General features: G+C 42.5%; 1 protein-coding gene across 4 annotated transcripts in view; it reads right to left on the minus strand.

Moving 5' to 3' along the window:
* Positions 1-18,205, minus strand: part of LOC306964461 (IQ motif and SEC7 domain-containing protein 1-like) — a 135,379-nt gene that overhangs the window by 69,341 nt on the left and 47,833 nt on the right. Inside the window, exon 1 of one of the 4 annotated variants that reach the window (XM_079558454.1) lies at positions 2,487-2,727. The exons of the other annotated variants lie outside the window; for them this stretch is intronic. Within the exon in view, the coding sequence (XP_079414580.1) occupies positions 2,487-2,599 (113 nt within the window). The 5' untranslated portion in view covers positions 2,600-2,727. Of the gene's footprint in view, positions 1-2,486; positions 2,728-18,205 lie in introns of those variants that run through there. 4 annotated transcript variants of the gene reach the window in all.

The following is an 18,205-nucleotide window of genomic DNA, read 5'->3' on the forward strand; positions in this document are numbered from 1 at the left end:
CAACAACACAGTTCCGTCACAACAGAGCGACTGTCCACAAACAGAGCGCACGTCCGAGTCAGGAGGAATTAAAAAACTCTGTTCACGTCCAGGGGCGTTTTTGGTGCTGTAGATGTAGAGAAGCCCACGAAATCTGCAGCTTAATGAAGACAGATGGAGGTGTGTGGAAAACTAGTTATGCAACACTAGTGATGTGACAGGATCATTTAACCACGCTTATGGGATTGGCATGATTTATTCTGTGTTTGTGCAATTTCAGAAATAGTCGGTGTTGAGGCAGAAATAAAAGTGTTTACCTTTGTGTGCATTGCTGAACATTTGTCAGTATTGCATTACACCTACAGTTGGGTAACATTCGATACCTATATTAAAATATGTGTCGTCTAGAAACAGAAAACAGAACAATACATGTTGTCAATATCGGGTTCATGGCCAATGTCAAAAGGGGAAATAATTTGGGGGAAAAAGGGGGGATTGGGATCAATTGTGGTAAAAATAAGGAAAATAATAATAATGGGGGAACAATTGTGGGAAATAGTGAAAATATTAGTAATAAAACTTAGGGAATAAAATTGGGAAAATGAGAAAAAATTGGGCAAAAAAAAAAAAAAGGAAAAAGGGGAAAATGTTAGGCAAAATAAATTAGGGGAAAAAATAACCGTATCACTTTAGATTAAGGTGTTCTCATTAAGTATTAATAAGCATTATTAGTAATCATTTTCTGGTTAAGGTAAGGGTTAAGGTTAGGGTTGGCTATGAATAAGCGTATTATTAATGGCCTATTAGTATGTTAACTGATAAAAGTATAATAAGCAGTGTGTTAATACTTTACAAGCATATTATTAATGCTTATTAATACCTTAATTAATACAGCACACCTTAATACAAAACGCTACCAAAATAATGTATTTATGCTGACAAAAACAAACAAACAAGTCACTTCCTTTAATGCCGTCTCTGGACCAAAGAGAGAAGAAAGACCAAAGATAATTTTTTTTTTTTTTTTTCGCTTCCTGCTTTCAATACTTTTTGTTTTTCAACACCAGTAGAACCTAAACTTTTACCATACTGGTATCATTTAATGGTACCCAGCCCTAATTACACCATATTGTCATCATTTTTAACCAATTCTTAATAGACTTCTTGTAAGTACCGTTAATTATGAGCAGAAGCTTATACCCAAAGTGAATTACAAGGTTTAAGAGCTCAACAGAATGAGCATTTAACCCTGAACTAATTACCGGTAATTACAATTTAATGGCAATCTCAACTTTGCTCAATCATTTCAAATCATTTATCATCTTTATCATCTTTTTTTTCTTTTCGTTTTTAATATCTGTCAGGTCTACAGCCTCCTGTGGTAGTAGCAGTGCAGCGGTTTGGAGTTTGGAAGAGTATGGACTTTTTTTTGTGTGTGTGAAATGAGGAGGATTGAGGAGCAGAGGGTGGAACGTATTTTTTGGGTTGAGATGAGGTTCATTTAAAAGATCTATCTAGTCTTCAATCAAAGTGAAAATAATACAATAATATAAGAAAGCAAGATTGTTCAATATGAGAAGTATTGTATTCATGTTTTTTCCCGTATTGCCCGTCCTTACCCTGTACTTTACTATATTCCATATATCTGGACAACTGTGACCATTGCAAGGTGGGATCAGTGACTTGGCAGAGGTCCACCCACTCTCCCTCTGCTGTTAATGTGACACTTGTGTATTGCTACATCAGTGCATATTTTGCCCGTACTATTGCACAGTACTGTTTAGAACGCATTCCTACTTGCTTGCTTGTATGCACTGTTTACAAAGCAGAGATTTAAACCTTGCCTGTGAAGGTCCCCCCCCCTCTCCCCGTGAAGGTCTCATGTTCATTAATATGACTGAGCCTTGAGTCAGGCAATAGACCATGACATGACATGTTGTTTACAGTAGATCCCCAGCTGATCTCCTAAAAACTGTAAGCATTCACACGAGATTACAGCAGATTTTGATGGGATTAAACCACAGCATGGCACAACAAGAGGAGCTCCACTGCAGAAAACAGAGGGTGCTTATTCAGCGAGAAGGTGCACAAGGTAAAGTGGAGATTGGGCACACAATTCAAACTGCATGGCTTGAAAGATTCATAAGTCTACAGCCATTTAAAACAGTCCCATGAGGGACGGGCAGTGTTTACATGTGTACTCCTGGAATCACCTTTCGCATGTTCACTTCACACACGCACCACGGGCAGCCTCGTGTGTGGATCGCAGCGTACAATCTCCAAGCGCCATCTCTTTATTTGGTGAGAAATAAACGGACCAAACGTGCAATCAACGCTCCCACATAAGCACTCTTTACTTAAGTAAATGCATTGGGTGACTCAGCAGAGCCCAATGGAACACTGGTTATCCCCTCCGTTCCCTCCGTAAATGAACCGCCAGGCAGCCAGCACCGCCCTTCCCTTCCACAAAAACACACACGCGCACACACGCAGGACAAACTACTCACATGTCATAGAGTCGGTACCCCATGGCCGATCCGGGTCTGTTGGCGTTGGGGTCCCGTGTCCGGCGGGTGTCCGAGGTGCGCGCCACGGCACTCCACACGCTGGGCTTGTCCATCCTGGGGTGTCACGGTGGGAAAAGTCGACAGCGGGACAGGGCACACGGACGGATTCGGTCTCCCCTCCCAGTCACAAACACGGGCTGCCACACGGAGCTGCGCGCGTGATGCAACGAGGAGCGTCCATAAGAGAGGGGGGTTGGGGGGGGGGGGGGGGGGGCTGGTGGTGATTGAAAGGTGAGATAGGGAGACTTGAGGGTGAAGACGCAAGGATTTGACAAGTACGTCTCAGGCAATAGTTCTCATTGGGATCTGAAATTGCCAATTCAAAATAATAATCCGAAAAATGCAATTGAGCCTTTGGGTGATGACATCCTTCCTCAAAGTCAAGAGGAGCATCCGTGTCCTCTGCTCTCCCCTCCTCCTCCTCGTGCGCTCGCAGTAGTACAGTCCTCAACCGGGCCACGTGATTGGCTCCTTGGTCTCCATAGAAACAGGAGGATGTGTCAGAGGTAGGGCTCATTAACATGCCATCTCTCCTTCTCTCTTTCCTCGCCCCTCCCTCCGCATTTTGTTTTCACTCTCCCTCCTTTTTTTTTTTTTCTTTTTTTTTCATTTCTCTACTCCTCACATACTAAAAGCCAGCCCTACTCTCCCACCCCCCTGCAGGAATCGATGCCGGTCTGGAGTGGCTTTCAAAACATGAGGGGCATTTAAGCAGTGATGTGAACAGCAGGGGTGGAGCTGAATGGCTTTTGTTAATTACATGGAAGTCAACTGAGCATAACAATTACGCCTATATAGACTATTATGCTCATCCATTCATTTTCTTCTTCAGTTGGGGTCAGGGTTAAGTCGTTATTTGCGTAAGCTATCGGTCGTAATGACTTGTCCATTGAAGACAAAAGTTCTTTAGTCGTCACTATGCTGCTTGTGCTGCTTGCCTCTCATTCAAAAAGCTTCATCAGCAACTAATGATCTCAGCTAACAGGTCAAATATGCAGGGGTTTCATTTGTGATGTTACCACCCTTTGAGCCAGTTGGGGAACTTGCCCTCTGCATTTGATCAATCGTTCAGTGCCACTGGTTTAACTTCCTAGGCAGGAGTCCCTATAGCTTGAGGATAAACCTATTGTGCAGGTTTTGAGTGCACATGTTTTGAGACTGGAGCTTACCCCTGCAATTACGGACATTGATAGACAACATCTCCATCTATCCACCTATCTTTGAACAATGAGGGTATAGCCAGACAATGTAGATTGTATGCTTGCTGGTCCGGAAATTGATCCCACAACCCCTATTGCTTGTAAGTACAAAGTATGGGAGTGGGAAGTTATAAATTGCAGCAACTTGATGTGACATGCCAGTAGCTTCAAGAACTAATTCAAAATACTTAATTTGTTAAACAGCAAAATGCATTGACCCACATTTACATACCGATGCAACGATGATTTTGATAGAGACTGAAGTATCAACATAATGCCTGAAACATATTCATAAAAAAGAAACCATGGAGCTTGCAGAGGAGTTGCATCACATTCAAGTAGCCAGACAGGCAGAATAATAGATTGCAGCCAGAAAAAAAAAGTGACATTTTTGAGATCCGATCTACTGTAGCATTTCTAATGATTAACTATTTGTGTAATGACGTTGACTGTTGCTGTTGACACATTCACCCCTCTGAGCTCGGGCCATGTGCTCTGTGCAGAGTAAGCCCCACTTACGCAGCACAGAGAGGGGCAGGCAGAAATGGCTGGCCTGTGGCTCATCGTCCCCTGGGAGAGATATATTTCAACCAAGGCAGACTCTGCACTAAACTGCCATGTATCGAGTGTTAACCCCAAGGTGACTGTAGGATAGGACCTTTGTCTCTTCTTTAATAAAGCCGTGTGAGGGCCAATTGTAAATCAGCATCGCCCTTTGGTGCAATTAGCGGACGTGTTAAGCCCTAATTATCACCGGCAAGTGTTGGTCTCTTCAGCTTAAAACGTCCAGGGATACACCGGTTCACGCCAGAATGCATTTTGTGCGCAAATATTTTTCAGAACAATGATCGACTGTGACACTTTGAAAGAGAATGGCAGGCTGGCTCTTAACAATGTGATGTTTGTTTTGATATTCAGTGATTAAGACTTGTGGAACATTTTACAAAGGCAACAAAACACTGCATCGCTTTGTATCAAGTCAATGAAAAGCAAAAAAAATAGTTTACAGTTTTGTGTTCACGTAAATGTGGTTGGATATTGAGATTTGCCTGTGTGGAGACTAGAGGAGTTTACAGGCCAGTGGAATGTCTCATTTGAAAGCAAAGACCCACAAAACTGATCGTAACTTCTTTGTCACATTTTTGTTGATTTTTTCGTTTGTTTTTTAAAAAACTTTTTTTTGCTAATTTTTTTTTTTTTTTGCGTTTTTGTCCCTCTTTTGTGGCTTCTTTTGTCATTTTTTGGTTGCATTTTCATCCTTGTTTTCATCGCTATTTTTATGCTTTGTTCAAGAAGCCTTAAGATTTGGGTAAAAAAAACAACGCTCGGTTCAGGCGGGGGTTAAGAGGTTGCGCTCGCTTCGAATGGAGACAGCAGATTACTTCCTGAAGCACCTTACAGTGTGTTGCCATGGTCACAACTCCCAACTATGAAATACTAAAAATACTATGAAAAATATTAACACAAAAAGTGATGACATTTATATTTCTCAGGTAACAATCAAACCAAATTACAGCAGAACATAAAAATGTACGAAGTCAAGACAGCATGTTGTAGTACGGTCAAAATCTAATTAAAGGCCCATAGATCCAATGGGTTATAGGCCGCTGTACAGCAGACTGGACACCGGAAAGCGACCACATATGACAACCTTTTATTCACTTAATTGCCAATTACACTTATGCTTCATCCAATAAAAACCTATGTGTCTCCAATTCCCCCGTCTTCCACTGAATCTAACCCAATTGATGACATTTTGTTCTTGTTGGAGCCCCTCTCTCCCGCCGCTCCCGCAGACCCGCCAGCCCTGTTCGCTCCTCATCCCGGGAAGGCCTTGTAAAGTCACCTTCCACACAAAAGCCTGTTAATTGGCCCAGACTTTCTGCTGTAACTCAAGCTCAATTATAGTGAAGCATGGCACTTTATTTAACCTTGCTCTTGACTGTTGACCATCGGAGTTTGTATGAGGAGATCCATACGTGAAGGGAGGGAGGGGGTGGGGGAGGAGGGGTTGAGGTGTGTGGTGGGGGTGGGGTGGGGTGTTTGTAGTCTGGGCACATGCGCTGATGGAGCCAAACGGCGAGCAGAGTGCCCTTTCACACTGACGAATGCACTCAGATTTATGCTATCAGCTGTGGGGCTTTCGACGCAAGGACTGGGCCTCGATCTATTTTAGACCTGTGGAAAATACATGCAGAAATGGCTGTTGGTGCTTCACACATGAGGTTGCTTTGTCTCCTCTCTGATGCTGTAATTTTGCATATAAATGTGCATCTTTATTCTTCGTGCACGTTCTCCATGCACAAGAAACTAGTGCACCCATGAAATTGCATGATGCGGCGGCACTAAGAGCCCCCCACACCCGCAGCACAGTAGAGGCGTCACAAGAGGCGCAAAGGAAAAACAAAAAAGGGACAAACGTGGGGGCATCCGGGAAAGACTCGCAGGTAAGCCACACATGCCGTCTATCCCAACTGTTCTGGCTAATGGCTCAATGGATAAGCAAACAGGTTAACTGCTAAGCTTCTTCCCCGTAGACCCGAGGAAGCTGTGCAGGAGGAAGAGGAAGGAGGTGGAGCTGACCAGTGCAGGACACCACGCTCTGAAACAGGGACAAACCCAGTGAGGATCAGAGGAGCACCAAAGGCAGCCAAGCCAGGTTTCTTCCAGGTGCTACGGTTTCCCCCTACCTCCAAAAAACATGCTGGTCAGGTTGGCCTGCAGTAGCGGAACGGCTCAGTTGCAGCGGCTCAGGACTAACACCGGAACACAATTTTGTTCGGTTATACAATGACTTACCTACTTGTTCCAATCCAGCCTTCACTCCCCATGTGTATCAACTTTACCATTGTTGATTCCGAGGATCACTTTTTCGAAATATAGTTGAATGAACCCTCCACAAGAGCTGCAAGATGCTCTGGGGGTGCACAATTTCATCTTGATCACTGAAATTCCATTTTATCAAACAGCAAAGACTGCATTTATTTGCAAACAACAAAAATATCTTTCTCCATGGGGCCTTACTTACAGACAAGTGAAATGTAGGTGATTATTGTATTTTTTAGTAGGTATTTCAGCCTTCCCTCAAATGTTACTGCTCCTGCACATGTGCTGAGTGAACACAATCTTTGCAAATATAGCTATATCTAATAGTGAAAAATCGCAATCATCAAGACATTTCCCCATACATGTGCAGCCCTAGTCGGTGGTCATAAAATTACACTTCAACTACGGAGGTCAAGCAGCATAGTGGCCCTTTTCATGCCTCGATTTTGCATACGTAGCCTTCCACCGAGAACCGCCTCCCTCGTCTTGTGGACATATGGCCTCTCTGAATGCAGCTGGCCCGTGCCTCTGATGTGGGCTGAGACAGCAGGATTCTGTTGCGGCCTGTCTAGTTAAAGCTCCTATAAAAACGTGTAGGCCAACAGACACAGGAAACGCATACAAATCAGCGCAAAGCTAATTAAAAGTCTTGCCTCTCTGGTTCCTTGTTCTGCATTCACAAATATAGTGGACAAACAGCAGACGGCTCGTGTGGGAGGAGATGGTGTGGGCATTTGGGTTTTATTGACGGTGGAGGAAGAAGAAAAAAAAAACTCCCTAGAGCTAGAAGAGATTATAGTGGGATTTTGCAACACTTATTTTCCCAAGAAAGTTTGTCCGACAAAGACAATGACTTTGGAGCTGCTTAGTGCACTTTCCTGACATGGCTGCTTTTCTCGCTGAATTGGCTGTCAGTTCCTGCTGAGTTAGCCGCGCTGATATCAAGACAGATACAAGCACCAAGGGTCACCAAAACAGCAAGTTCTCCATTAAAGCTCTCTGAATTGTTAAAGCATTTTAAACCACATTCTTTTTCTACGTAATCATGCCATTATAGTAGGCACTGTTTGTAATTTTGTAAACATATCAGGGTGTGCATGACAGCCAGGCAGGATGCTCCATAGGGGAGCTTGTTCCTCCCATGGCGCCTCACACACATGACAGAAGAGGCAAACAGAAGACGAGAGAGGAAATAGTAGGTGGTCTTTATGCTGCACAACCTTTTATAGTCCACTAGATGGCAGTGTACACCTCTTCTGCATATCACAGCCTAATCAATACAGGGTAAGAGAATATATCCCTCAGGCAACTATTTGGAAAGAACAGCAAGTGAACACTGGTGAAATGAGAAACATTAGTCAAATGTTGACCTTTGGGATGGTTAATTAGGCAAGAAGGCAGACACAATAAATAAGAAAGACTCTCGTGCTCTTGGTAACTTTCACAGACCACATATGTGACTGAGTCAATATTCACACAGGGAGTGAACTGGCGTGATATATGTTTGAGCAAAACAAAAAACGAATGCCATCTTTGTTGGCAAATAAAACTACCAGCACAAAATAAGATGGCTACCGAACAGAAACATGATTTAGCAAATACATAATTCTATTCAATTTATTGTTTATTTGTAAAAGACGGCAGCTGCAAATACACTGGCCCTGGCCTCCGTAGTCCCATGGGGTAAGAACAGATACCAACAGACAATAGGCTTTACCACAGAACATACAATGAACAATACAGTGCAGCACATAATAGAAACACAGGCTGATGCAACACAAAATACAGACATAGTGCAACACAGTATAATCACAGTTGCCTCGTACAGTAACTGTTATACATGTTCTGTTAAAACATCCTTTCTGTTCTGTAAATGACTTGAAATAACTCTGTGCACACAAATACTGTAAATTCCCCTTGCAAGTGTGAAATCTAGCCCTAAATACTTTACATACAGAGCAAACCACCATACTACAATCTATACATACCACGTCCCCCGATCCCATAACTCCACATGAATGGCATATCAAATCACATGTTTACTAAATCACAATTGTGACATTGTGTAAATATAATGCTGCGCAACAAACCCTGCAAAGCCATCAAATCTCAACCAGAAATACTTTAAAGACTGACAACTCGCAAGTGCAGTATATGAGACACTCTATCTGTACAGCCCTCCTCAGTCAGCGCCTCTGATTTGGTCCATAGAGGGATGGCTCTCGTTCCTCTCTCTTATATGAAGCAGCAGCAGTAGCAGCAGCAGCTCAGGGCCTGTGTGTGTCTATGGCAGAGGGCACAGTGCGCTGCAAAGGCTCCTTCTGTCAGCGGCTTGGCCCAAAGCCTTCGCGACATCAGAGCCACAAGACAGACGAGCCTCTCATCAGCAGACAAACAATGCACTGCACTGGGGTCGGCAGCGCCATTCAACAACACTGCACACGCGAGAGAATAATATGAACAATCTGACACGAAGATCATTTTCTAATATCAAAATACCATATGGCCAAGCTATCAAGAGGTTAATTTCAAATGTGTAGAAGAGAGACTGAACAACTATATGCATGATAATACTATACACACTACTATCAGCACAAGGGCTTTATTTCTAATCATCAATTATCCTCTAACACGATTAGCTAACACAATGTACCATTAGAACACTGGAGTGATGGTGGAAAATCACCTGTTTCCATCTAGAATGGGAATTAACAATGCCTAAAGTTTAGACATTAAACTGTATTTCTGTTTAATTTAACGTTATCCTCATTAAAAACAGCAGTACTTTTCTTTAAAAAATAAGGTCATTTTAAGTGACCCTAAACTTGCTAGCAATAGTACACATAGCAAAAAAAGATAAAGTGCCATCTTTATTGTCTCTGTATGGAAAAAAGTATTTAATGTATTTTTTAACCAGTGCATTTGGGCAACATGTCAGGAGCATTGGGCTACCTCAAAGCAGTACCCAAGCCACTTTGCATGTTTTAGGTTAATGACGGAAGCCACAGTTGGGCATCTCTTTGTGGAGAACATGCAAACTCCACACAGGAAGGGCCCACCTGGCTTCGAATTCAAACCTGGGACATTATTGCTTTGAGGTGAGACAATACTGAGTCACCACTGAGTCCCATTCTGACATTACTCTTGAAAATCGGATGTTTGAGCAATTTCGCCAACCAATCATACCAACCAACTTACAGAGATATTTGTATTGTGGCTTCCCGAATCTAACAGCCTCCTATATTTTCCACACCATAAGTTGGCATCATTGCTTGTTCCAATTGCTTTCTTTCACACTCCATCTATGGATATTGTCCCTTAATCCTAGTCATCTAATCAGCACTTTCTTCACCCCGCTCGCTCCGGTCACACCCCCCTGCACAGTGCCAGATTGGACCTACAGCCACCCAGCATCCTTTTTAATATTTCATCGCTCAGACACCTCTCCAAATCCCCCTTGTTGAGTAGTAGGGCAAATCACTTCTTCTCCAAGTCCTATTTCCTGTGTGGAAGTGCCCCTCCTTCCTCCCCTGCTCTCTCCCCTATTCTCGATTTGAGCGGCGATACGGAGCGTTGGAATTGCAAATGCCCGGTATCAGAGCGGGAGATAGATCTGAAGCACTCACAAGGCTGATATTACCAAGGCCCGAGCTGATGAAAGGATAAGAAAACGACAATATTACTAATCTGCCACTAGATCTAATTTTCCAGGGAGAGAGAGAGGCGCGTGCAGGCGAGTGGAGTCAAGGAAACAGCGCTGGTTGCCTGGATAGAAAAATAAACAAGCCGCTAAGACATGGTAGCTGCACAATGTTTTATTTAGATCATAGTTCTAATGATTGGCTGCCTGTTGACTTTCCTTGCGATTGTTGGGGCTTGGGGCTGACAGAAAGAATGAAATACATTGGAATCCCCCTCTCATGTCTGAATTATTTACACCATATGATAAATAAAATGAACACCAAATAAGAGTAAGAGTGATGTTTTGTTTTCAGTAGTACACAATTTAGCAGGGCAATTTCCAAAGCTTGTGCCTTATACAAACTTCAACCACAAGAGGTCAGTATATCACTAAATCATTATTATTATATCTTTATTATAAGGCGAGTAGGTTTGATAGGTGTGCTTGGTGGTGGGAAGATTTTTGTCATTATCAAAGGTGGGGCTTGGCGTCCCTATAGTGGCCCAAACTTAAGGCCATTGGTTCTCAACTGGTGGGTCAGGGAACCGTTTTCAGTGGGTCAACAAGTTTTGAGGAAAAGACAATATTTTACATGTTACGTTATAAGTCTGTTGTATTTTGGTCGTGGTTTGTAATCCCAGGGCGATGGTGGGCAGGGGCGTAGCACCAAATTCTGTGCCCTGGGTACAAACTATCTCTCACAATAGCAATTTCCAGATTTTCTGCGCATTCAACAGCCTTCACAGGTTCAGCGATTTCAACAGTTTTGACACTATTATCCAACTAAATAGGCATTTTCACAATAATATCACTTTGCTACATCTAAATGAGGGTTTCCACAATAAAAGCAGTACAATACAACTAAATAGGGATTGTCACAATAACTTACTTAATTACTTAGGGCTCCTGCGAAGGGTAGGGGGGCGTCCCGTCCCTGTGCATTGAGCCTACCAACTTTCTGGTAGGTTTCATAATATATACAATTTTCCATAATAGGGCACTATACTACAATTAAATGGGGATTTTAACAATAAAAACACTGTAATGCAACAAAATTGTCACAGCAAAAGCAGAATCGGCCAAACCTATTGCCGAACCTTAACCCCTAGCCGAAACGATTCCCGTTTAACCCCTTAACCTCCGGTAGAACCAATTCCTGTAGAACCAATTCCTGTTTAACCTCTTAACCCCCGGCCGCACTGATTACCATTTAACCCCTTAACCCCCATGGGCGTCAGGGCCCTGAGATCCATCATTATTGTTTGTGCAAAATTCTGTCTAGCAACCATTGTCTTTCAGCCTGGTTGTCTTCAGTTCTTATATCAATTGTGAGGACATTTAGAAAGTCCAATACAGCACTTTTGAGGGGGCCCCTACCCTGCTGCTACCCTTTCTCCACCCAGTCTGACGCCCATGATGGTGAGTCCCGACGCCATACCAGTTGAGAACCTCTGCTTTAAACTTTTGTTATTCGCATTCCTATTTCTCAAGGCCAGAGGATAACCTTAGGGGCCGGTTTTCGCCCCCAGGCCTGATATTGCCAATACCACTGCTTTGTGACTCATGGAAACCCTGACCGGAATGTGACCCGAAGCTGCACTCCAAAATCAGACCAAAAATACCCTTGCAAGATACATACATAGATCTCATCAAGTACTTCCACATCATTTGTGTATTTGCCTATAGTTTGACCAGAAAGTCAGACAGGGACAACACCTGGCATAATACAGAAAAACACATTTTCTAAAAACAACGGTGCAGCTGGTGGTAGGATGCAAAAAAATATTCCCGGTTCTTGGCTGAAAAGAGAAAAAAAAAGCTGTTGCCGGTTGTGTTGGGGCTACAATGTCACACATGATCTTGCCTCAACACCTGTGCTGTGTCTACGCACATCTGTGAGCCGTCCCATTAGCGCTGATGGGAGCTTTTACCACCACAGCACTCACTCCAGCTGCATTTCAGTAAAACGCACATTCCCTTTTATAATTGTGCCACTTTCTCATGCATGCGCGCGGCCGATTCCAAAGAGAGTGATAGCAAAATTGGTATTCGGGACAGTGCGTGGAGGCATGACCATTTTATAGATTATGTCACCGATAGCGCCGGTTGTGGGTTTGAGGTTACGGCGATGGGGGCCTGCTTTATTACAATGATAATAGGGTGTCATGGGACATTGTGGTGGGTATGACAGAGGGCTGTGTTGAGGTATAATCAAAGGCTTTCAAGGCGGGCAAATTGGAGGTGCAGTATCTAACACAAACAGCACTGTGTGACTGCAAACACAAGAGCAGACTTTGAACCCAGAGAGAGTTGACATTGGGTTAAGGTGATCAAGATGTCCTACACGGTTGTATTAGCAGCCGAGTAACCGGTGTGACTGTTATCCCAGACCAGCCAACATCAAGCAACTGCTGCCTTAAGATCAATATGACATAAACAAGCAAATCAAAGCTACACATAATCAATGAGTACATAGGAAGTTTAAAGACTAAATGACTTTGTATAAAGATTGGGATATTACAGCATAAGATCAATGTCGGGAGCAAAAATCTGCCATGTTTGTTTCAAGCTGGCATAGTATAATGTAACGTAGTGAAGAAATGAGCTGTGGAACCAGTTAGGTGACGAATGTTAAGTATAGTACATCTAACACATTGTTAACACGATTGGTTAACAATACAGTCAAATCTCTAGTACTCTAGCATTGCATTGTAGGACGTAAGGGTGCTATGGGTGCAACAGCAACCCCTCCTGAGTGGATCTGCACATAGCAGCAATAAAAATTGAAAATGACCCCAAAAAAGCATTTTCAGGGAACATTGTGTTGCACAGCACCCCGTGACCAAAATATGAACTGACTATTATGCCAATGGTGTTGTGTACTGCACCAGCTGATCTAACTAATGTACACAGCTGCTGCTATTACTTCTCCTGTCTCATTACTGAAGCTAGTGTTGCATGTACTTTTATAAAACATACGGTACCTGCCATTACTCTTAACTTTATGGGCTCCAAATGGCAGCACGGCCGATAGTAGGCTATGCATATGCCTATTATTAGTTTACTGCTATTCTTTCTGGCTCTGCCCCCAGTAGTAACTTGGCAAACTCTTTGTCTTCCTGATGTCAAAAATATATCCACTCATCCAGACAGAAAATCATAGATGTACATGAAATAATCCTTGTTCATGTGCCTTTCCCCAGGACTAGTCCAGAGTTGATTGCAACAACAGCCAGCAAACCTGGCTTCATTTATCCTGAACTAACTCATGTCGTTACCATAGTTACCGTCAGCATTAGCAGCAACATAACTGAAGGCCAAAAGTCTCATCATGTGGTTTGCTGATGCTATAATGAAAACTATGAAAACGGAAAGCGCAGAGGGAGAGGTTTTTGGAGACAGCAGTGACAAGATGTTCTTGTCCGCTTAAATCTATTAGCGCCACTAAGTGAAAATTAATGATCCACAGGTGTCAAAGAAAATATTCACAACACACTACACACAAACACCCACTGACTTTTGCTTTAGAGACAGTGGGTATTTGGTACCAATTAATTTATCAAGTATAGACTGCACCATTCTGAAAGTCCAATAACTTCCAGAAACTTTGTGCCTCGAGACTAACACAACTATTAAATGGAAAGTTAGAGATTGAGTTGGTGATTATACTGACACAGTTTTCATATTGTCTTTCCTTCAAGAGAAACTCGACAAGAAACTTCACAAACAGTAAATCAATCAAACTAATCCAATCTACTACAAACACTATCCATACTGTTCTAGTTGCCTATTAAAATGGCAAAAAGAATGTTATGTTGCTCCCAATACTATTGCAGTTACGGAAACTTTGGGTAGAGCTGAAGCAATCTTACTTCTACTGTTGTACTTTATACTGCTATGACAACTACAATGCACTACTGCAGGGGTAGGCAACATCAGGCCCGGGGGCCAAATCGGCCCTCCAGCACAGAACCTCTGGCCCCCAAGATGATTTTGAGAATTATTATTATGCGAATAAGACATAAAATACCTGTTAAAGTAGTCTTAAAAAGCGAGAAAGTGTGTCAGTATTTAAAAAATGTCCTGTCAGAGCATCCCGCTTGGTCATATATAATGTTAAACAGTGATTCTCTACGGGGGGGGGGTCGGGACCCTAAAGTGGGTCACGGAACCATTTTCAGTGGGTCGCGAGTCTATAGGGAACTTTTATTCAATATTTTCCATCTGAAACTGCATGGAAACACTAACTGTGTCTGTTAACCTGTTAACTGTCACCTCAGTGTTAGGGTTAGGGTTAACCACTATGACTGGAGACCGTACAGCCTATATGCCAGTGTGATACCTCATTTGAAAGCCAAGACCTTCCATTTTCTGAAAATGTGAGATGAAACACAACATACATTACATTTGCCATTCTTAACCCTAATCATATCCTGATTAGGGTTAACTAACTCTAACCCTAACCATAACCAGGTTAAAATGAATGTTATTGGGTTGTTTTGATCATAAATTCAGTCTTAAAGGGAAATCTACTACTTGTGTGGAAAATACAATATTTGATACGATATATGACAAATAGCAATTTTATTTGGGTCCTGGGCTCGTCATCCGAGGGTAATGGTGGAACCCAAAGCCACTTGGGAACCACTGATGTTAAACATTGGCAAAAAATAGTTTACTATACAATGTTGAGGTTCGGCCCTTGGGTGTTTTGAGAATGATGAAAATCGGCCCTTCACGACGCAAACTTGCCTACCCCTGCACTCCTGCCATCCTTGTACATAAGTTAGGAAAAAAAACAAACTGAAAAATATTTTAACATGAAAAACAGTTAAACAGTTGACACAGGGCACAACAATTTGGCAACTGAGGATAATGTGCCTTTAGACATGAATAAGCAGCCTTTAAAATTATGGTTAATGAGTTTACTGGAAGGAAATGTAATGTCTGTATAAAATGTGACGAAGAATGAGGTCAAACAGTTTCAATAATTAATTGATCAAAGAAATGTAGCTATTACAAACCTCGTACTCACTGGGCTGCACTTTGACTGCTGGGTAAACAGATTATGCCCTATACAGAAAACAAATTAACTGGCCCCAAAAGCCCTGGCAAAGATTATAAACAACTAATCTTTTACCCCAGCGACGCACGGGGCCCTTATTCTTAACTTTCTGTTTAAGTGATCGGCTTCTCCGTCGCAGCGTGAGGCCCGTAATTAACTCTTAGGAAATGCAGTGACGAAACAGACGCAGCAAACATCAAAGGGGCCCAGACCGCTTTCCCAAGAGCGCGGAAACATTACGGGAGCAAGCCCTCCACTTCACAGCCCTGTTAAAATGTTGTCTTTGTGATATCCCATCTGCTCTAATCTAATGTTTACAATGCTAACAACTGGAAATAAAAGAGGTCCATAACGTCAGAACAAGCGCTTGGAAATTGCAGTTTGGGCGTTCGTTTGTTTGTTGTTGTTTTTTTAAATCCTGGGCTTCCTCCATGTACTGAAGCAGGACTGTTTGCTGCCACATGCAATGAAATGTTTACTGTGTCGTAAAGCCCCTCTCCTCATGACCTCAGATGGTGCCAAGGCCTGTGCGGAAAATGGAAGCACAGCAGCAGAGGAAATGTTACAGAGAGATTTCATTTTCAAGGCTGTTTTGTTGATGTTGTTCTTTTAAATAGAAAATACTATAAAACTGGCTGAGTGAAGAAACAGTATCCAGATACAACACGTCATATAGTGGGGCATGGTGGAAAAAAAACGACAACTTTCTTTTTCGGGTGCTTCCAGACTGAAGTGCATATGGTTTCATGGTTAGGTTTGAAAATGACAACTTTAATGGGATGGGCGTTGTGGTGAGTTTTACGCCACTGATGTTTTAATTTAAAGGGGAAGTAAAGAGAGGCTGGGGTTGAAATGCTTGTGTTGTGATATGTTGTATAGAAGTATAGTTCTTCCGTCCACATGGGTAGGATGCACATGGCCCGTATGTACAGAATGGTTTCACAGTAACACAGGCCATTGCCAGTAAAGACATAATAAACATCCATCCATCTGTCCATTTTCTTCCGCTTTATCCAGGGTCTATCCACACAACACCTCCTCCTCAAGCTCTTCTGGGGGGATCCCGAGGCGACACCAGGCCAGCTCAGAGACATAGTACCTCAAACTTGTCCTGGGTCTTCCCGGGGGCCTCCTCCCAATGGTACATGCCCGAAAGAGATGCCCGAGCCAACTCAGCTGGCTCCTCTCTCTACATGAAAGAGCAGCGACTCTACTCCAAGCTCCTCACTCTATCTCTAAGGATGTGCCCTGCACCCTGTGAAGGAAGCTCATTTAGGCCGCCTGTATCCACAATATTGTCCTTTCGGTCAATACCCAGAACTCATGACTATAGGTGAGGGTAGGAACATACAGTACATACAGTAAATCGACATGAAATAAATAAACAAACAAACTAGGTGACATTCTTAGCTATCTTAAATATAATTTCATTCTGGTGAAATGGGAAGTCTAACCTGCACTTCAAACAAGCCTAAAATGAGTTCAGTGAAAATGCAGTGATGTTTTATGAAAAGGTTCAATACATCAAACCTTAAAGGAATAGGCCACCGTTTTTACATACTAAAATATGTTCTTACCTCACTTTAGTCGAGTTAATATATCCCCGTCTGGTCTTTGTCCGTGCGCTCTGTCACGCAAACGGAGCACATACGCAGCCTCTCCCACATGTCACATAGCTCCGAAAAAGCTCACGATAGAAGCTACCAAGCTCTTCCACGTGTTCCCTATTTAAATAAAGTTACGTGAAGTGTTTTCATGCGAAGTATATTTACACAGAAATGTAACGTGTCGATTTTATAAGCAAATAAAAAGGGGGACTATATTGTGAGGCGTAATGATACGAGGAGCACAGCGTCCGCGCAGTAACTCCTAAAGACTTCCCCTGCTCACTTCCGTCAATAACCTTTAGGAGTTACTGCGCGGACGTTTTGCTCCTCGTATCATTACGCCTCACAATATAGTCCCCCTCTTTATTTGCTTATAAAATCGACATGTTACATTTCTGTGTAAATATACTTCGCATGAAAACACTTCACGTAACTTTATTTAAATAGGGAACACGTGGAAGAGCTTGGTAGCTTCTATCGTGAGCTTTTTCGGAGCTATGTGACATGTGGGAGAGGCTGCGTATGTGCTCCGTTTGCGTGACAGAGCGCACGGACAAAGACCAGACGGGGATATATTAACTCGACTAAAGTGAGGTAAGAACATATTTTAGTATGTAAAAACGGTGGCCTATTCCTTTAAGATGTTTCAAATTCGCACAAAACTTTTGCATTGTACAGAAATGTTACAAAATGAAATCGGTTCGATGTTTGTCTTGTCCTGCTGGAACGGCTCACTCACAATGGTAAAGAATCCATTCCTTCCACTAAGAAGAAGTGACATATTTCAATAGCATAGAGCTTTTAAAATCTAGAATCGTGAGATAGTGATGATACTAAAATCATCCAAACCTTTGGCTTCAACCTATGACCGAAGCCTAAAGTTTATTTCCCTTTAACGGTGTGGATGTCTCAAATCTACTTACTCAAATATCTCACAATTAGTTACCATACGGGAGAGCTTAAGACACAAACATGCTGTAGAGAAACCATTTCCTCCTTGACTGAGGTAATGAAGGAATGAGATCAATACTTCTAGGAAATAAACATTGTTGTTGACCTAATCATAACAATTCATGATTTCTCTTTGCACCGTGTCCACTGTATTAACCCCCGTCGCTGAAGGGGTCAAGTCATTTGCAGAAATCAATAAAATGTGCAGTGTTATTATGGCCGTGGTAGTGGGTTCAGAGATAATCACAGAAGAGGAAATAGAGGACAATTGCTAAACATTAAATGGAAGTTAAGATTAAAATGCCACAGTCCAGAGAGATTTCCACTTA

Source organism: Gobius niger (genome assembly GCF_951799975.1).
Source record: "Gobius niger genome assembly, chromosome: 6".
Taxonomy (NCBI): domain Eukaryota; kingdom Metazoa; phylum Chordata; class Actinopteri; order Gobiiformes; family Gobiidae; genus Gobius; species Gobius niger.